The sequence below is a fragment of the Salvelinus fontinalis genome, chromosome 12, assembly GCF_029448725.1.
Source record: "Salvelinus fontinalis isolate EN_2023a chromosome 12, ASM2944872v1, whole genome shotgun sequence".
NCBI lineage: Eukaryota > Metazoa > Chordata > Actinopteri > Salmoniformes > Salmonidae > Salvelinus > Salvelinus fontinalis.
In genome coordinates this window covers 24,509,125-24,530,114 of record NC_074676.1, presented here as the reverse complement: position 1 = coordinate 24,530,114, position 20,990 = coordinate 24,509,125, and the positions used below count along the sequence as shown (strand labels likewise).

Sequence of the window (20,990 nt, the reverse complement as noted above, 5' to 3'; positions counted from 1 at the left end):
GTGAAATGCGTACTTACGAGCTCTTTCCCAATGATGTTAAAATAAGACATTTAAAATGATAACCCAAGAGGAATAAAGACCACAAGAATGCGGTTATATACAGGGAGTACCATATCTCGTAACATACAGCTCCATGAACGAAAATTAACTGACCCTTATCTGGAGTCTAGACAGCAGTAGTGGAATGAAACTCAGAAAAACTCTTCTGATTGGGGATGGTCAATTAGAAGTCCCTCCCTCCTCTATCACTTTTGACGTAGCGTCAAGCGTGTAGAGTGGGGAGGTGCTGCGTCTATTGCAGTGAGCGGCATTTCATTTCGGCCCTTCTTTGCTCGGAGTTTGTCGGATATCAACTGCTAGTAATTTGGGCAAGCCATGGCTGGATACTTGAAGGTCCTCAGCTTTCTATCTAGGTCGGCAGCCACTTTCTCCAAAAAACCCGCGGTACTCGCGCCATCTGCAACCTGCCAGAGTTTGCAACAGAGGAACTGTGAGTTTTGAGCAAAATGTCCGACCTTTAACATGGTTACATGATATTTTACAAAATCATACAGAAAGGGAATGTATAATGCCTATCGCAAAACGCCGTCAAATAATTTTGGCCTATTCAATGTATGGAAGCTAGCCATAGACGGAAGAGGAAGCGAGACTTCCCACTCATATTTTTCTGGTTCATATGTATGAACTAAGAAAGTAGACCAGACCCAGTTGCAATCGCATTGGTGGTTTAGCTAGTAGTCTAGCTTTCTCGCCGTTACTTTTAACTAGGCTGCATCTTGCGCCACATTTGGCCAGTTTTGGATTGTTTGTTGGTGAAGTAACTGTTGCTAACATAATGAAATATTCGTCAGTTCGCTAAATTATCCCATTAATGCGGAGTCCAACATTTGCTCGGTGAATGGAGCTAGGTAACGTTAGTTGTCACAATAGGTAACGTTAGTTGTCACAAAATTAACTCTCCTCGCAAAGTCAGCTGCCTTTCCTAGAAACCGCTAGCGACGGGAAGATGAGGGTCGAGTGAGATTTCTTTGTCTGCGTCACTCTTTATTGGCCATTAAAAAAAAAATCACATTTGCTTTGGCCTAAAAAGAAGCGTGAATGTACATACTGTTAAATAAATCAGCCTATCTCGAGATTAGTTAAAAATACTCTAAATATTTGAATCAAAAATGTGACGCTTTCCATTCGCCACGCAACCAAACCAATTGGCAGCAATTGTATCGAAGACCCCAAGCCACCTGCCCATGCCAATCAGGCATGTGAGCTATGTAAACACGCTGTAGAAGTGTGTCAATCAATTAGAAATATTGAATATGCATTGATATAATTGTTTCCAAAAAGTTTACACCTCCATTGTTTGAGCGCTAGCTATTTTTTTTGCTAAGAAACTTTCCACAAGGTCAGCCTATAGTGGGACGCTCTGCAATGGCTGCCACAAGTGTTCAATGGCCCACCAAATCTTATTTTCTGCAGCAGCATAACTAAATCATGTCTGAACTGTTGAGTCGATCTAGGAAGCTGTTTTACACGCACTGGAAAAATAAATTTGACCCTCTTTGTCCTCCTATATAAACTTCCAGAATAACTTTCAAATGAGAAAGTCCAAAATATGTTATTTAGGCTAGTTGTTTTGTTAGATAGCTATAAGGCCTATAATGTCCTGCCCCCTCTATTTGACTTTGAAGCACTGTATAAAGTAGCAGGTCAATTGAAGGGCAGTTCGTCTTCCCCTGTCTGCACATTCTACAGTCAGCTGTCTCTGCATCAGGATCCTGATATTCACCCAATTGCAGAAGTCACTGATATGTTTGTATAGGGTTATGTGAGGATTGAATCAAATTGAGGGGCTCTAGATAGTTTCACGGATTTGGTCCTGTTAAAGCAACACACTATCTATCCAGTCACATACCCTTGTTGTGGTTGTAAGGAAATGTATATATTTTTTAACAATGATCATGGATGGAAAACGTTTTCAAAATATGGGTTATTTTTGGAGGGCATTGTATTTTGGTGTGACATTATTTTACATCATGTCTTAGGACCAATGTTTTTTTGCCTGGTCATGCAATACAGATCATTGGTCTGATTTGTATTGCATTGATTCAATTGACATGTAGATCAAATTCAGTGATCTATTTTTGTTTTATTTGATATAAGACGTTAGTTTAAAAGTTGAGTGAGTCATAGAAATTTACATAGTGGCACATGTTTTGGTCATCTTTTTGTACCATACACAATCCCTTCAAATCAATGACTACTTCATTTGCTAATTTAAAGCGTCTTGAAGAGTAGCCAAGTGCAGTTATGAACAGAGGCCCTACATTTTAGTAATATGTTTTAAAATGACCAGAAACATAATTGTAACAGATTTTAACTATCAGAATATGCATAGCAAAGGTGTGTTGACCTTACAAAAGTTCAGCTGTCACTACAGATTTCACTTAGTTGTTAGAAACTGCATATAATCAGTGTTTCATAATCACCTTTCACCCATCCCCCTCAGACTGATGTCTGCAGTGAATCTGATCTATACTGCTTGTGCAGACAGATTTAGGGTGTTCTGTAATTCAGCCAAAATCATCAGCTTAAAAAAAATATGAGTGAGTTTATTTTTTATTTTTACAGGGACAGTGCACATTAATCGACGTTTCAGTAAAAGTGCTGGTTTTAGCCAGCCGTCTAACTTTTAGAGACTTAGATTTTCACACCTGGCAAACTTGTGCTCAAAACACATCTTCTGAGTTCTGCTACATGTTCACTAGAGTATTATAAAGGATAGCCTAATCCTTGCCTATTGTGTTGGCTTTTCACGCAAAGTAAACTATTGTCTCTCATGGGATGAAGCAAACAGGCTTGCGGGAGAAAGGAATAGGCGAAGCAGTCAGTGTATATACCCAGTTCTTTGCTTGCGGGCAAGGTTATCCTATATGGGCCTTGTTTTACACAATCTCTTTTGCTGCGAGGGTTTGTTAATGTCCAACTGAGTTGTGAGTAGGTTGTTTTGACAGGTGCATAGTTGCAGTAAAGGTCTCATGTTCGTGTGTATACTTGGTATAAAGGTTGTCATACAGCATAGATCCACGTGATGGTGTTATTTCACCCTTCCCGCTGGATACCGCCATTTTGTTTCTCCTTAAGTATAAACACTATTCTTGGACGTCATGGGGAGCAGTGGAAGCATAGACTTGGCAGGAACATTAGAAAGTCACTTGATTCCCTGCACCTCCCCTCTTCCACTCCGTCTCCAATGCATGGTCTAGCTGGGAGAGTGGGTGAGGGCCTGCCTTCTCCCAGGGCCACGAAAGGGCAGAGCAGTGTGGGAGCAGGGACTTGTTTTACTAGATAATTGGACTACTAGTCTGGGTGAATCAAAGGGCAAGATGCATGGCCGCTACAGATGAATGAAAATATAAATATCTTGCTGTCAATATTCTGTATGTATGGGCATGAAGAGAGCTGAATGTTACTGTCCATGGAGAGATGAAACCATGAAGTGTAAATGACAGTGCAGTCTCTTTGTAGGATGAGTTGACTTTGATCACATGACTCCCCTAATTTAGAACCAACTGTTTCTTGAACCCTCACAAACAGCATGAGCCTATTCAGGGAACATTTCCGGAGACCTTTAGACGCTGTATAGGCTATTCATAGAGACCAGGTTCCCGAGTTCTCATAGTTCTTCGGGGGCCATGTTGCAGTCAAACAGATGTATTATTTCTATATATAATTCCATGTGATGATAAGCTATAATCAGTGCTAAGCAGTTTTTGTACTTAACACGCCAACATTGGCTAACGTGCTCCTTACTAATGTGTGTAGGTCAAAATTGTGACGACTGGCAGTTTCCATTTAATGCACTGTTTATTTTTATTTTGGACAGATGGGGACAAGCGCATCAAGGTGTCCCAGCCTGTGGTGGAGATGGATGGAGATGAGATGACCAGGATCATCTGGGAGTTCATCAAAGAGAAGGTGCTGAACTGGGAGGGGGACGACAGTGGTGTCTGTCAGCCCCAGGGAAGGTCTGCTCTGACTAGTCTATTTTCACAAAACTGACTGACGCATAGATTCAGAGTGAATAAGTGTGTATGTGCCTGAGTGCAGGGAGATTGTCTGTATGATGTGGGAGGGTTTTTTGTAAGGTTTGTCACCCACTGGCTACTCACCTCTGGAGAGAGCAGATGTTGCGTTGGCTCAGTCTGAACATGGAGATTCATGGGAGTAAAAAAACATTACTTTTTATCTGACAAACAATGTTAAATGTGTTTTGTCCCCCACGTAAAACAATATGGGTACACACTACACATGAATGGAGATACGAGTATTAAATCTATCAATAAATATGGTGCGATCTATATTGCATTAAGTCATAGTATTTTTAAAGATTGTTCTTGTAAACATTGACTTGACGTCTTACTATTTTTTTGTATATAACCTTTAACTAGGCAAGTCAGTTAAGAACAAATTCTTATTTACGATGACTGCCTAACACGGACAACACTGGGCCAATTGTGCTCTGCCCTGTGGGACTCCCAATCAAATCTGGTTGTGATACAGCCTGGAATTTTGACCCTTATGTGCTTGGACTGGGGTGCGTCCGTTGACTAAAGCACGTCCATTCTATCAGTCTAAGTTCACTGACATAAACAGTGTCTGAAATCCTGTAGAGCAGTTGACAATGTAAAGAAAGAATGAGTTCTGATTCCTGTCACTATGTTCTGCTTTTCCAGCTCATCCTCTCCAATGTGGATGTGGAGCTGAAGTACTACGACCTGGGTCTGCCATATCGTGACCAGACTGACGACCAGGTCACCATCGACTCTGCCATCGCCACCCAGAAGTACCATGTCGCTGTTAAATGTGCCACCATCACTCCTGATGAACAAAGAGTAGAAGGTATTTCTATAGCATATAAGCAGTGTTTTATAGTTTTGCTATAAAGGTTTAATTCCCTCTCCAAATGCTCCCTTTAAGGGTCACTTGGCTTAGAGAGCAATCACACATTGCAGTATTTTTGTAGTTAAACCTACAATAGGAACCTGTGTTTTAAATGTCGCTGTTTTGTGAGAACTGTGGTTTACCATCAGAGTTCAAACTGAAGAAGATGTGGAAGAGCCCTAACGGAACCATCAGGAACATCCTGGGCGGCACAGTCTTCCGTGAGCCAATCATCTGCAAGAACATTCCCAGGCTTGTTCCAGGTTGGACACAGCCCATCACCATTGGCAGACATGCCTTTGGTGACCAGGTCAGTTCCTTATAAATTGGAGCGATTTTAATATTTTTATCTAAATAATGTTATTTTTAACCGATCCATTGTTTTACAGTACAGAGCAACAGACTTTGTTATCAGCCAACCAGGCACATTCAAGATGGTCTTCTCTCCTACTGATGGGAGCAAAGGCCAGGAGTGGGAGGTCTACAAGTTCCCCGGAGGTGGCTGTGGAATGGGCATGTACAACACAGATGAGGTGAGTTCAGCACTGTGGTTTGTTTTGCCAATTAGATTTTTTTTTTTGTCAGACTTTATTTTGCCACAGATTTTTCCCTTCATGAAATTATAGCAGTAGTGAATGGAGTGAGTTGGCCTCCTGTAAACATGCCTTAATATTGTTTGTTTACCATCACAAGCAGGATTCTGTTTGATTTTACGCCGTCAGAGGTCATGTGGCAGACTTTCAACTTGTCTAGTGGAAATAGAAGTGTGAATTGGGGGCTAGTTGAGGGTTAAGAGATAGAAGGTTGTTAACCTCTTTTACTGCTGCTCATATGACCTGCATGCTACACTAGTGGAGACCTTTGTACACTTTCTATTCCACCAGTCTATTTCAGGCTTTGCACATAGCTGCTTCCAGTACGCCATTGGCAAGAAGTGGCCCCTCTATCTGAGCACCAAGAACACCATTCTCAAAGCTTATGATGGCAGATTCAAGGACATCTTTGAGGAAATCTACCAGGCGTTAGTATTTGTTGCTTTTTATGGTCTCATTAGCCTCAACATGTATTGGGCAGTGGTCCTGGATACTGATTGGTTGAAACAGCATTCCAGACCTGTGTATATAAAACAATTGTGCATTGAAATACCAGTACTTCAGCCATGCACACTTTATTAACTAAAGTCTAATATTGGGTTTCTAGCATATTAGCCAAACTGGGTGGTTTGAGCTCTGAATGCTGATTGGCTAAAAGCTGTGGTATATCAGACTGTATACCACGGGTATGACCAAACATTTGTTTTTCCTGCTCTACTTACGTTGGTAACCAGTTTATAATAGCAATAAGGCACCTCTGTGCTATAGAGCCCCACAGTGGAGGTGTTATAATGCTCTATTTACTCAGATTCTAAAATGCTAATTAGCAGCAGTAGACATCATGCAAAACTACAAATTCCTGCAAGGTCCTGCATGTCATCTTTAGCTGACATCTTTGCTCGCAGGTTTTGTGTCAATTTAAAACTTGCACAACACAGTTCAAGGAATCTTCCATTTAAAGAAATGTTGCCAATTACTACATTTAACTATGTAATGTTAGCTAATCTAGAGATTCTTACTTTTGCCTCGATTGGGCAGTCTCGTCCAGATCGTCATGGAATTTGTAGTTCTTTATGATAGCCACATTAGCGTCTAATCAGCATTTCATTTGGGGGGGGGGGGGGGGGATACAGGATACAGGCTATTGAAACGTCACATTGTCCTAGATTGACATGGTTATCAAAACGTCGCGCCAGGGTAAGCCTACACGACACCAGCCCTTATTTTAAGTGTTTCTAAAATTCCCTATGGGGAAAAATGAATGGTGGAAAGACCATTGGAACCATTTCCCTTTTTGACCTCTAGGTTTTATGGGTATTATGACGCATACTGTGGTACTCTATATACCCTGGCTAAGGGCTGTATCCAAGCACTCCGCGTTGCATCGTGCAAAGAACATCCCTTAGCTGTGGTATATTGGCTATATAACACACCCCCTCGGGTTTTATTGCTTAAATAAACGCTGTAGGGCTGTTCTTAGCCACAATGTGAAGCAGATTGCCTGGATACAGCCCTTAGCTGTGGTATATTGACCATATAACACAAAACCCCAAGGTGCCTTACTGCTGTTATAAACTGGTTGCCAACATAAATATAACAGTAAACAAGTAGTTTTGTTCCATACCAAAGGGTATATTGTTTGTTATACACCCAGCTGGAATGCTGCTTCAGCATCCAGGACCAAAACTACCCAGGTTATAATGTTTAATACAGTGCTCTGACACTACCATGTGTTTTGCGTCCATAGGAACTACAAGCCAGAGTTTGACAAGCTGAAGATCTGGTATGAGCACAGGCTCATTGATGACATGGTTGCCCAGGTGCTGAAGTCCGATGGTGCCTTCGTGTGGGCCTGCAAGAACTACGATGGAGACGTACAGTCTGACATCCTGGCTCAGGGTGAGGGATTAGGAACACCTCAGTTTAATTTCAAATGGAATATAAATGATGATCCAAATGGTGAGTGCAGTAGAGATTGGATTAAGAGAGTCCTATAACAGACTATGGGTGACAGACATACTGTTTGGTCTCCATAGGTTTCGGCTCTCTGGGTCTGATGACGTCAGTGCTGGTATGTCCCGATGGTAAGACCATTGAGGCTGAGGCAGCCCACGGCACAGTGACCAGACACTACCGCGAGCACCAGAAGGTTAGACTCATTCTACTAACTTCCATTACAGCCCTAGATCCATATTTAGAGAAACATAAATCATGTCCGTGGTGCGTACAACAGTCAAATTACAGTGGCTCTCTATTTGAATGTCTGTTTGATTTATGTATGAACAGTGCCATCTTGTGGTGGACAATATGCTGCCAGAATGACTTCATAGGATGAAAGAAATTATCCATCAACATGGGATTATTGGAGTCATATTGTCCATACTTTACAGATTATGTAAATGCATCTGTATTTCCATTGGTACACTGTAACCTAACTTTACCCCTTCTGTATCCACCTTTAGGGAAACCCAACCAGCACCAACCCCATTGCCAGCATCTTTGCCTGGACCAGAGGGCTTGAGCATCGGGGTAAACTTGATGGGAACCCTGACCTGATCAAGTAAGAAATTAATGCAGTGTGTCATTTTCAACTTGTAATTTTTAACTAATATTGTCACTAACTATATAATGGTGTACTGTCCCCGTGTCCTATTCCATTAGTGTTTGCCAGGCAAATGGCAAGTGTTTTTATATTCACAAGCCAATTGTTGTGCCCATTACTGAATCTTGTCTGTTTGACCTGCAGGTTCGCCCTGACTCTGGAGAAGGTATGTGTGGAGACCGTTGAGAGTGGTGTTATGACTAAGGACCTCGCCGGCTGCATTCACGGACTTTCCAAGTGAGCTCCTTACTATTCCTTTGACCAAATTCTTGATCTAACATGTTTATTAATGCATGGATTGTATTATAATCATGGGGGGAATCATATTTCCCTATTGGAAGTTTGTATAATTCTGTCTCAGGGACAGGGTCCTGACTGTGAGGACTGAGTAACTTGTGTTCTGATCTGTGATTGCAGATGCAAGCTGAATGTACACTACGTCAACACTGAGGACTTCCTGGATGCCATCAAGAACAACCTGGACAAAGCCCTGGGCAAATGAAAGATTTAAATTTAGAGTACAGCTAGCCTGCAAATGACAAATGTTGTCATTCTGTTTTTGTACCTTGTTTTTAATTTAGGTCAAGATAGCCACATGCGTATTGTCTGAAGGAAGAGGTCATCTGTAGAGCATTATTCAGTGTACCAGATTAGGTCCTTCTTTTATTCAGAGCTCTGTTCCATCTAGCACTCCTTCAACCTTCTTTCCCCATGTCTCCGAGGTTATATTTTTATGTGAAGTACTGTATTATACCTTGGAAGAAACTTGAAGGCGATGTCAAGAATATTTGCTAATAAATCTTCCTTGTTCGATCCTATGCTTGTATTCTGCCTCCATTTTTATCTTGTAAGATAAAAGGTGCACACTGATTTTAAAGTTTTAAAATAAATTTATTATTTTACAGTATTGTCTGGTACACATTTTACATTTCTATCAACAGCATATTTCCACACCAATGTGTAACACAGAAAGCCATTCAAGTTCCAGATCAGTTTTTTCCCCATTTGTTTCATCACTAAAGACTTGTTTTTCCCCCACAGAAATGAGCATTTTTGTATATTAAGCGCACTATATCAACATTGTGTATGGATACCATAATGGTGTTACAACAAATGGCTGCTTCAGACAAGAGGTCATGTCCGTGGCAAATCTACCAGATACAGTCACAAACTGAACCTTCCCCCTACTTGGACTGGCAGGTACTACAACAGCACTATACCTTACTTTGAGACTGCACTATTGTATACTACATCTCTTAATGTATGTAGGCCTCTGTATGCAGCAATTCAGCTTTTAGCTGCAAATGTGTACAATTCAAAATAAACCTTGCATATATATATATATACCTAGTTTGCAGGTGGTTTTAAAGCGAAGCACAGGGGGAAACTATATATATATATATATATATATATAGGGAATTTCCCAAGTCATTTTCTGCTTGGTCCGTGGCCCTGTCACATGTTGGGAGGTTGTCGTTCATCACTTTAGACCAATGTGTAGCATGATGGATTGCACAGTCCTGGAGACACAAGGGCACTTTATTTCTGTCTAAAGTTTTTTAGGACAGATCCTGTTGCAATTCACCCATCAAAACCACAATGAGTATGCAGGGGCTGTGTTTGCGTTTGAGAAATGTTGCAGTCTGTTCCATGAAGGCTTGCATGGGGCATGAATTGTGAAGGATCCTAAAAAAAACTGCGCTAGTGTCTTAGTGGTAATCGTTTGGAAAAATCTACTAGGGGGAGCATGACGCCTAAAAAGTAATTGCATGAAGTCTGCTATTGGGGGACGTGAAATCGAATGTCCTAGCTCTACAAAGCAGAGAGTGGGTGTCACTACACTACCATTGTCCTCAGCAGTAGGGTTTGGCCTTGTGGCCCAACATTGGTCAGATTCTTTGGCACATGGTGGCTACATCAGAAGGGCAATTCGAACATATTTTATTTTGCTTTTAGCTCACTTAAAGATGTGGGCTGCATCAATACAATTATTTAACTCGGGATCAATAACAAAAATGTCTGCCAATGCAGAAACTTCAAATCAAGCTGGTAACATGGGGCCATAAAGTGATGACTTGCGCAGAACCAGCCAACTCGAGGAGTCTGAATGACACTGGCCGAATGATTCTTTCTGCACATTTCAAATACAACAGAATATGAAATGAACATCCTATGTTATCTAAACCTAGAACTGTAGTTGAAACTACTCACAGTATAAATGTAAAACAGAGAAGTAAATAAAAATAAAAGTTGGTTGGCTAACCATCATGAGAACTGCTTGAATGGTATCAGCTTTGGTAAGTGACATGAACAGAGGACACATTTACTTGACTGGCTTGTAAGCATTGTTATATATGTTAATAAAAGCAATAATACTCAGCTGTATTCTAATTTACCCACACAGACTTACTGGGGGATGGCTCTGAATGAGTAAGTGCATTTTACTATTACATTTTAGTCATTTAGCAGACACTCTTGTCCAGAGCGATTTACAGTAGTGAGCGACTTACAGTAGTGAGTGATTACATTTTCGTACTGGTCCCCCGTGGGAATCGATGCCACAATCCTGGTGTTGCAAGTACCGTACTCTACCACTGAGCCACGTCTGTACTGTATGGGTGTTTCCCTACAAAGTGTGCTTACAGAGTTAGGCCACCTCTGGGGATGTATGTTGAGTATATCTCTCCCAGAGGTTTAGATGATGGTTTATTTTCAGATATGACCCCTTTTTCCTGTGAAAACTACATTTATCAATCACAATGTTGTGGCAGCTAGAGCTGAAGTCACATTTCAGCACAAAACAAACAGACCGATGAGAAATCTACAATCCCAAATTACCTGTCTCTCACTCCCAATGAATGCCAGAGCGAGAGAACAGATTCCAGTGTATACGAATGGGCAGACTCCACCACTTTAAATCATGCCCTTACAGTGAGTAAAAGCTCATCACATTGCTGTCAGCTGCTAGTGGCACTAACTTCCTTTATTAGTTTACATTTCTACTCAATATGGGGTCTTTTAATCATTCATACAGTTTTGTAGCGCACTGCACCCTTGGTGTAGCTGCTATAATACTCCAATTCAGACAGTTTAGCGATGTCTGGTGTGTTGTTACTGGCCAGGTTCTCTCGTTCGCTGAATTCAAAGTTGTCTTCGTCATAGTCCTCCTGGTTCTCTATGTCAGGGGGGGCTATTGAGGAAGGAAATACACAGACACACATGAGCCCATCCTGTCGACACACACACACACACACACACACACACACACACACACACACACACACACACACACACACACACACAAGCCCATCCTGTCCACACACACACAAACATACAAGCCCATCCTGTCCACACAACCACACACACACACACACACACACACACACACAGCTCCTCCCAGCCTCATAGAGGACAGTAGAGTCCTCCCCTGCCTCCCTATCCCTCTCTACCGATAGAGACAGGCATGTCTAGTCCAAGCACTTCTATATTTGCGAAACACAGAGGGAGGGGAGCGGCAGAGAAGCACCAAAACACTTGTCAGTAGATAACATACATGCTGAGTTAAAGTGCATTAAGGGCAGACTGACTAAAAACACAATGAAACACGGAGCCCACTGAAATGTCTAGTGTATCTGAGAAATAAACATTCTGCACCAAGGAACAAAAATCACATAACTGAATTAGCCAATTCAAGATCAAATCATAACTAACAAGGTACATAACTGAAGGATAGTATAAATGAATAATGTTAGTCACCTTGTCCGTCTGGTGAAGCGTCCAGGATGCCGTGTTTGACCTTCATGTGTCGGCTCAGATTGCCCTTCAGGTTGAACTTGCTGGAGCAGTAAGGACACTTGAAGGGCTTGCTGCCAGCGTGGAGGTGCATGTGGCCCAGGAGGTTGTACATTCTGTTGAAAGATTTGCCACACACCTGGAACACAAGAGAACAACACTCAATTTCAACACTCTGGAAACAGTGGATCTCAACCCATGCTGTCTATAGAGACCTACTCTTCTTACCTTGCATTTGAAAGGCTTGACAGGCAGGTGGACGATCATGTGTGTTTTGAGGGTCTGTTTCTGGACAAAGGTCTTGAAGCAGACGTGACACTGGAAGGGCCTGATGCTGGCGTGGATCAGCATGTGTCTCTTGAGGTTAGCAGAGAGGGTGAACTCCCGGGCACACACCTCACATTTGAATTCCTTCATACTCTGGGAAAATAAAGAGGATTGGCACATTAATTAATTTGGTTGAATAAAGTTGGTTTTATTGTTGATAAACAGCAAGTTACGGTTTGAACAGCAAGTTACACGTTGAAATGAGCACTAAGATTGGTGGTTGTTATAGTCATTTATCAGACGATCAAGCTTTCACACAAAAACACACAGACATTATAGGTCAGTCCAAGAGGTGTACCTGCTGTAGGGTAGATGTGAAATCCTTGCATAATGGCTGAAACTTGATACATACACGTTAGCACCACCAAGTGTTGTCTCTCTAAGCTTGTGATACTCTCACAATATGGAGAGGTGCATGATTAGTATTGAAAGCATGTTAAAACATGAACATGAATGTTTGGATACTCCTACATTTTGATGAATGCTAAAAATAAATAGAATTGTTTGTGACAATATGTGTAAGCCAATATTTAGGTAAATACTCTGTTAATGTGACACTACAATTTCTCTGACTGAGGCTCTAGGCCTAGGATGAATCAGTGTAGATCAGAGCAGTGGAGGCTGCTGAGGGTAGGACGGCCCATAATAATGGCTGGAACAAAGCTAATGGAATGGCATCAAACCTTGTGTTTGATGCATTTGATACCATTCCACTGATTCCACTCCAGCCATTACCACAAGCCCATCCTCCCCAATTAAGGTGCCACCAACCTCCTGTGGATCAAAGCATAGACTGTAGCATCAGGCATGAAGGGTGGTATGTGTTTGTATGACAACTCACAGCACAAAGCACATGCTGGAGTAGGTCAGACCAAACACAACAAACCAAGCATTTTGAAGGCTATGTTTACACTTGCAACTGGTTCAGGCAATAGGAATAACGGCCTTTAGGTATTTTGATATACCTCTGAGTTCACCTAACCCTGTCTGTCTCTGCCTGTTAATTAATTCAAGTTACTGGGAATTCATAGAAACAGCTCAGAGAGTGTTGTTCAATGAGCAGAATGCAATGGATCTTTTCTCAGGGTTTATCGCATCAATCAAGAAATGTGTGATTCATTAGAAGCGGGGATTTTGATGACCTTCTAGAGCTGGTGTGACCCCTGGGTGACCCTGTGAGAGCCTGGACTACTCTGATACTCTGAGCTGGAGTTAGAACAGGGGTTGGTACAGAATAATGGAATATATGGAATATCAAGTCAGTGGGGTTTTAGTACCTGGTCGGCGAGGGCCTGTGGTGTCAGTACCTTGTGAGTGAGGGAATGCTGCTTGAGGTGATGGATCTGGACAAACTCCATTCCACACTCTGGGCAGACGTAGGGCCTTACGTTCTGGTGCTTCATGAGGTGGTTCTGAAGCTGGCTGCGGTAGGCAAAGGACTTGTTGCACTCAGTGCACTGGTAGGTGGTGGGGCCCTGGTGACTGGTCTGGTGGCGCTTCAGGTAGGCGTGGGTGGGGAACTCCATGGCGCACTGGGAACACACATGGCAGTGGCCGTTCTCGTGTTTGTTCTCGTGGGACCGGAGCTCGCTGGGGTAGGCGAAGCCTCGGCCACAGAAGCGGCAGCTGTAAGGCTTGACGTCCGAGTGCTGCAGCATGTGCCTTTTCAGGTGGCTGGTCTGGGTGAAGGCCTTCTTACACACGGTGCACTTGTGTGGCCGGGTGCCCTGGTGGGTGAGCAGGTGGGTCTGAAGGTGGCTGGGCTGCTTGAACAGCTTTCCGCAGTGCAGACACTCATGGGGCTTAATGCCGTTGTGGCCCAGGATGTGGGTGACCAGGTTGTACTTGGAGGTATAAGACTTCTCACACATGCGGCACTTCCATCTCTTCAGGCCCTCTCCCACATCCACGCAGTAGGACTCATCTATCTGGACGTTGACGTCCAGCCGGTCGATCTGCATGCGCCTGGCTATTCCCTCAGCGTCTGCAGCCCACAACATGCCCTGGCTGCTCTCGTCATAGTCCCCCACGGCCATGTCAGCAGACTCATAGGCCACCTCGCTGGACTCAAAGTAGCGGTTCATGACGGGACTGGGACTGTCTCCCCTGTCTCCTCCAGTCTTGAGGTTCAACACTCCTTCTTCCTCCTCAGCTACCTCCTCTTCTTGTCCCTCTCCTCCTCCCTCCCTCCTCTCCTCTGGCCCCTGCTCTGGCCGTGCATCTGTCTGGGTCTGACTGGACGTCTCTCTCACACACACAGCACAGTTACCACAGCTCTGCTCCTCCTTCAGAGGCCTTCTGTGAGTGGCTGGCTCATCTGTCTTGCCTGGGCTGCTACGACTCTTCACCATGTGGATGCAGGACGGAGGGGTGTCAGACTCTCCCCGCTCCCCTTTGACCTGAGTCTGTATGTTGGGGACTCTATGAGGGGGCTCCCCTGGCGCTCCTCCTTCACTCCTGGGTCTCCTGGTCCTCCCTCTGGGCCCGGGGCGCCTCCTCTCACTGCTGTGGTGCTCCGACTCCCCTACAGGCTCAGCCAGGTAGTCCCCGTTGGCCCCAATCAGCTGGTCAGCGTACTCATACTCCATGCCCTCTGGAGTAGGAGGGGTCCTGCCATACTCCCTGGGCTCGCCCATGTAGAAGCCATTGGGGGCGATGGTGGCGCCAAAGATCTCATTCTGGGAGATAAGGCCCAGGACAGCAGCCTGGGCCAGTGACAGCACCACCACGGGTTCTGTCTGTGTTCCTGCATCCACCTGGCCCTCCACCTGGCCCTCCACCACCTTGGGGTAGCACCGCACCAGACGGCCACTCTCCTCCTCCTAACAGAGAACACACACACAACACTGATCAGGTCAGCACACAGCAGCAGACTACACCACACAAAGACATGTATTCAAAATTGTGAGATTGCTTTATAATATACTGCCGTTGTATAAGCCACATATTGCTTAAGTACAAGGACTGACTGTCAGATCGCTCTAAGTGATACGTATTCCTAAGAAATCAATGGTAGGTGTGTGTGGTGGGAATAATGATTGATAGTTCATAAGATCCCTGAAGTGGTCTGACACATTTGTTTTTCATGCAACTCCCTACAGCCTGCTAGAGACAGTCAGCTGCATTCTGACAACGTCGTGCTTCTTTGCTCTGAATCCAGCAGAGAACATTAGATGGAGGAGATAAGGCAGATCGGTACTCGAGCCCTGTTTCCTTCCTTGACAGCCTTTAAAATCATAAGGAACACAAATGGGATGCAGGCCCAACCAGGAAGTGGACTTCCGTGGCCTGTCCACAGAGTTTCCTGTGGAGTCCAGAGTGGCCCTGGCCAGGCTGACCATACTGGGTTCATCATCACTGGGCTGGAGGCTGGGGTTATCTATCAGTCCCATTTGTGAGGAGCAAGCCTAGCCGTCTGCCTTGCACTGCTAATAGTAGGCTAACACCAAACACATGGTCTCCTCTCACAGTTCACCTCCACTGCCACAGGGCTTCCGTTACAAGGTGGTACATGACATACTCAGTTATAACCATGACAGAAATATGATTGAGAGGAGAACTGATTAAGTATGTAATACTTATACATAAGAGTATTGTTATGGTACACACCAAAAAGCAGCATTATGGTCTACAAATGATTGTGTTTGCCCTCTAGATGATTGAAAAGGCAAAACAGAGTGGAACTAGAAGAAAGCTAAATGCTGGCACAACCAAGCTCCAGCTCCATAATAAATGGCAGGTCCCTAGTGTACCCCAATACTTTCAGGTAATTTCCTTCAAACCTGGTGTAATGATGGAAAAATACATGAGATAAACCCTAGCCTCTTTATACACCTTAGTCTAGGACCCTCAAACTCAACTCTGGAACTCGTAGCCAGTTCCACTGCATTTTTTCATTGTTCCCCTCTAATCAGGAACTGATTTAGATCTAGGACACCAGGTGGGTGCAATTAATTATCAGGTAAAATAGAAAACCAGCAGGTTCCGGACTTCGTAAGGTAAGAGTTGAGTACCCCTGGTCTAGGACATACACTACAACAGATTATGAGCTGCTATCTTTCATAATGCAATACTGAGGAAAGAGACAGAGAGGGGATGAAGACAGAAAAAAGGGAGGAAGAGAAAGGAGGGAAAGAGAGAAGAGTGGGGGGGTAGACCTGGATGCCCTGGTAACCACATAATTTATAATTACTCCTTTTAAAGTAGTCAGACAGAGACAGACTTTGTGTTTGTGAGAGGAACACAGAGAGTGAGGTGTGTATCTCTTTCTCTCTTTCTGTGTGTGTGTGTGTGTGTGTGTGTGTGTGTGTGTGTGTGTGTGTGTGTGTGTGTGTGTGTGTGTGTGTGTGTGTGTGTGTGTGTGTGTGTGTGTGTGTGTGTGTGTGTGTGTGTGTGTGTGTGTGTGTGTGTGTGAGAGAGAAAGTAGGAGAGGGAGGAAAAGAAAGAGAAAGCGAGATGTGGGCAGGGGAGGAGTGGAGGGAGAGGGAGCGAAATGAGATGCAGAGGCTGAAAGATAAAGAAAGGGGGGAGGGGAAGGGAGAGATTGAGTGAGCATGTGAGAGAGATGGGGAGAGGGAGAGAAAGGAAAAGGAGAGGGAGGGGTGTGGGAGGAGTGAGAGAGACAGAGAGAGACAGAGTGAGTGAGTGAGAGAAAGGAGGGGAGGTAGAGAGGGGGAAGGAAGGAGAAAAGCACGACAAAATGAAAGGCAAAAAGACAAATGACAGAGAAACAGAAAGGCAAGATAGTAATTGCAAGTCTATACTTATACATTTGAAGTTGTATGTGAAAGAAGGTTTAAGACAAAATATCAAACAATCAGAACAATATGAAGCTTAGCAGCTTAGCAGAGGTGTGACAGAGACAGAGAGGAGAGAATAGTTAGTAGTCTAGTCTGGTGATCTACTCTTAGCTGTAAAATATGTTCTTGCTGCAGTACTGTATGAATGTAGAAAAGTAATCTCCTTTGACTTAGAGAGAGACAGTGTAACCACCTTAAAATCAACATACAACATCCCCACTGAACAAGTATTGTAATCACAGTCTCAGTTTAGGCTAACAACTCACCACATTGTTCCTGGTGTGATGTTTGAGGTGTTTCAGGGATCTCATCCTTCAGGAGAACTGAGTGGAGTAAAAAAAATCTGGCTCCTATTTATATCTGTGGGAGAGTGGGGCGGTCCCACGACTCATCCTCCTCCTACTGTTGCTGTTATCAGAACTGACTGTGCCTGTCCCCCCCCCCCCCCTCCACACACACACACACACACACACACACACACACACACACACACACACACACACACACACACACACACACACACACACACACACACACACACACACACACACACACACACACACACACACACACACACACCATTTCTTTCTCCCTCCCTCTCTCCCTCCCAGCTCACTTCTCTTTATCTCTCTCCCCCTCTCCTTTTTCTTTCTCTTCCTAGTCTCTCTCTCTCTCTTTCACTCACACAGACACACCGACAAACACACACACATACAGCGCACACATTTTATCTCTCTTTCTCACACACACAATTCAGCATGACCCTTCAACAGACGTTTGTCTTTAAGGCACACAGAAACCCAAGCCTATCTTCTCTTTATCACACTCATACTTTGCATTTCCTTTAGCAAGCCTAATCAAACACACAAACAATTATAACATCTAATCGGTAGTTCCTCTGTGCGTGCGCACGTACACACACAGACACACATTCATACACATGCACACACAGTATAGGTGGATGTGTCTCTGTCAGTGGCTAACTATCAAATAAGATATGCTAACATTTTAACTTTCCAGAGAACATGTATATTTCTGTCTTTATTTATTACATTTAATTAATTAAACGCAAGACAGTTTGAAGTGTACCATGTCTGAGATTCAGTAGAAAAATGAGTGACAAAAGAAAGAGAAGGAGAAAGAAAGGAGAGAAAAGCAGTCAGGAAAGAGAGGGAGGGAGTGAGACAGACATGGGGGAGAGAGAATAAGGAAGAAAGAGGGAGAGGGAGGGGGAGTGAGGCAGAGAGGAGGGAGGATGGGGGGGTGAAAGAGACAGAGACAGAAAGAAAAAGAGAGAGAGGAAAGAGAGATGGGGGAGGGGGAGGGAAGAACAGAATGCAGCAAAAAAGGAGGAAGAAGGGAAAGGAGAGACGGGGAGAGCAAAAGCATAAGAAAGGATGTGGTAAAAGAAAGAGAAAAAGAAAGAATGAAAGAAAGAAAGAAAGAAAGAAAGAAAGAAAGAAAGAAAGAAAGAAAAGAAAAGAGGAGGGAGGGAGGAGTTCTCTAGAGGGGGTGGGGATGGGGAAGAGAGATAAAGAGAGGGAGGGCTGAAAGAACATGCAGTGAAAGAGGGAGAAGAGGAAGGGAGGGCTAGAGGAAAGAAGGAGAGGGAAAAAGAGAACAAAAAAGGGGGTATGGTGGAGTGTGAAAATAAAAAGAAGAGTCCATCAGCAAGAGAGAGAGAGGGGGAGTGCAGAATGAAGGAGAGAGGGGTGAGAGCGAGGGGAATGGAGAGAGAGGAAAGGAGATAGAGGGAGCGAGCGAGGGAGAGAGTGAGGAAAAGGAAAAACAGCAAGGGAAGACATTAACTATTGAACTTCCAGATTTCTTTCAGGCTGTGTTCAGAAAGAGTGCGGCAAAGTATCTGCGGGCTGGGCACTGGGTGTGTGTGTGTGGGAAGGCAGTCAGTGGTCGAGCTGATCTTGATAATGAGACAGGTACGCTATTATGAACATGCTTCTCTTTAATTCAGAAACAACTGATCAACATCTCTGACAGGGGGCTACTATCACAACACACACACCGACACACAAACACACAGCCTACAGTAAATGAGCACATGCTAATCCTGATCTTATGGAGGCAGGCTGTGCATAATATTCTCCACTAAATAACAGGAAAGGGCAAACCTTGAAAACATTGATAAATAATCAGTGGTTGGGAGTGCTGAGAATGAGAGAGAGATAGAGAGAGGAAGGGAGAAGCAGATACAGAGATAGGGAGTGAGAGCGAGGGAAGGAGGGGGAGAGAGAGATTGAGTGAGGGTGTGATTGAGGGGGAGAGATAGCAGGAAGTCAAGAGAGAAAATAGGAGAGAAAATAGAAGGAGAGCAAGGGAAGAAACAAAGAGATAAGAGGCTGAAAGACAAAGAAACCACATGGAAGAAACAACAAGGGACACGTACATAAAACAACACAGAACTAGCCTATGGGGAAAATGAAAAAGACGACAAAAGTTTTGGGAAGGAACACACAATCTCTGTTCCAGGCCCCCATCTTTACAACACCAGAATACCAGAAAAAAATGAATAGTTACATACCTTAATATTATATTGATACTTTGACTCCAGTATCGATTTCTACTTGGAGTATCGAGGTAGCGTTAGCTAAGTAGCGTTAGCTAAGTAGCGTTAGCTAAGTAGTGTTAGCTAGCACTAGTTAGCTGTACCAAAACTCTGGTATTTCTCATCTCCACTTTATTTCTAACTAGTGAGCCAACATGTTTTCAGTACTTTTATTTCGATGACTGATCAAAACGTATTTTCTAATGCTCTCTAAATATGGGTCTGCTGTTGGAAACCAGCACTAATATGATAGAGAGAGAAACATACAATGAATAATGAGAGCCTGCTCATGTCACTCCTCTCTGTGTTTCCACAGGTTTCCACATGCATCACATACTGAGAGAAACAGAGGGAAGTGAGCCATGGCCCAGCTCTCACTAGTGTATCTACTAACACTCAACTGGGGTTTCCACTGTGTGTGTGTGTGTGTGTGTATGTGTGTGAGCGCTCCTGCGAACAGGGACAGGCGCACACTGACATCAACACACACTTTCAGGTCCCTCCACCACCCTACAGCTCTTAAACAACACACTTGACATGGGTGTCTGTGTAAGTTACTGTAAAAATGTTCCTTTAAATTTCCTCACAGACTGGTTCTTTACATCTGTAATAAGAACCATAATATAGCCAACAGTATCATATCTCAGTGATAGTCAGATTTGATACAATGTATTCTGGGAGAGAGAGAGAGACTCAGCTACCATAGGTCAGGATGGACTTCTAGTGATGAGTAATTATTATGTGAGACATGCAGAAACACCCACACACTCTTCAGTCTCAGGTTAGTCCTTCTCCATACATTGAGTATACCAAATATTAGGAACAATTTCTTAATATTGAGTTGCAGCCCCCCTTCCCTTTTGCCCTCAGAACACCTACATTTGTCTCTCATGGACTCTGAAAGCTGTCGACTGCTTTCCACAGGGATGCTGGCCCATGTTGACTCCAGTGCTTCCCACAGTTGTGTCAAGTTGGCTGTTTGTCCTTTGGGTGTTGGACCATTCTTGATACACACAGCAAAATGTTGAGTGTGAAAAATCCAGCATCGTTGCAGTTCTTGACACAAACCGGTGCACCTGGCACCTACTATCATATCCCGTTCAAAGCCACTTACATTTTTTGTCTTGCCCATTCACCCTCTTAATGGCACACACACGCAATCCATGTTTCTATTATCTCAAGGCTTAAAAATCCTTCTTTAAGCTGTCTCCTCCCCTCATCTACACGAATTGAAATGGCATCAATAAGGCATCACAGCTTTCACCTAGATTCACCTGGTCAGTCTAAGTCATGGAAAGAGCAGGTGTTCTTAATGTTTTGTACAATCAGTTTATGTTCCCCTGCCTCCCGTGTATTGAGCTCACATAGCCAGTGCT

General features: G+C 43.7%; 2 protein-coding genes across 3 annotated transcripts; one reads left to right on the top strand and one right to left on the bottom strand.

The window, feature by feature from the left end:
• The first annotated feature begins 273 nt into the window (after positions 1-273).
• Positions 274-8,951, top strand: LOC129867038 (isocitrate dehydrogenase [NADP], mitochondrial-like). Its single transcript, XM_055940141.1, has 11 exons — positions 274-490; positions 3,881-3,972; positions 4,731-4,896; positions 5,088-5,248; positions 5,328-5,471; positions 5,823-5,959; positions 7,279-7,430; positions 7,568-7,680; positions 7,994-8,091; positions 8,278-8,370; positions 8,551-8,951. Exons 1-11 carry the CDS (start codon positions 376-378, stop codon positions 8,633-8,635), a joined length of 1,356 nt encoding a protein of 451 aa, XP_055796116.1. The 5' UTR covers positions 274-375; the 3' UTR covers positions 8,636-8,951.
• A 52-nt stretch (positions 8,952-9,003) lies between these two features.
• Positions 9,004-17,468, bottom strand: LOC129867037 (zinc finger protein 710-like). 2 transcript variants are annotated; one of them, XM_055940139.1, is made up of 5 exons: positions 17,318-17,468; positions 13,530-15,074; positions 12,154-12,345; positions 11,890-12,064; positions 9,004-11,323 (listed from the first exon to the last, which is right to left on the bottom strand). In XM_055940139.1, exons 1-5 carry the CDS (start codon positions 17,360-17,362, stop codon positions 11,160-11,162), a joined length of 2,121 nt encoding a protein of 706 aa, XP_055796114.1. In that variant the 5' UTR covers positions 17,363-17,468; the 3' UTR covers positions 9,004-11,159. The 2 variants fall into 2 exon arrangements, with proteins under 2 accessions (XP_055796114.1, XP_055796115.1); XM_055940140.1 differs by having other exon boundaries at positions 13,560-15,074; positions 17,318-17,467.
• Between the last annotated feature and the right edge of the window lie 3,522 nt (positions 17,469-20,990).

Bases quoted from the DNA above. Each gene is read 5' to 3' on its own strand.
- LOC129867038 (XM_055940141.1), top strand. From the start codon at position 376: ATGGCTGGATACTTGAAGGTCCTCAGCTTTCTATCTAGGTCGGCAGCC. The intron at 4,897-5,087 runs GTATTTCTATAG...GTTTACCATCAG, and splicing joins TGATGAACAAAGAGTAGAAG to AGTTCAAACTGAAGAAGATG. The intron at 5,472-5,822 runs GTGAGTTCAGCA...CTATTCCACCAG, and splicing joins GCATGTACAACACAGATGAG to TCTATTTCAGGCTTTGCACA.
- LOC129867037 (XM_055940139.1), bottom strand. From the start codon at position 17,362: ATGAGATCCCTGAAACACCTCAAACATCACACCAGGAACAATGTG. The intron at 12,346-13,529 runs GTACTAAAACCC...TTATTTTCCCAG, and splicing joins CACAGGCCCTCGCCGACCAG to AGTATGAAGGAATTCAAATG. The intron at 11,324-11,889 runs GTGACTAACATT...CTTCCTCAATAG, and splicing joins CGCTTCACCAGACGGACAAG to CCCCCCCTGACATAGAGAAC.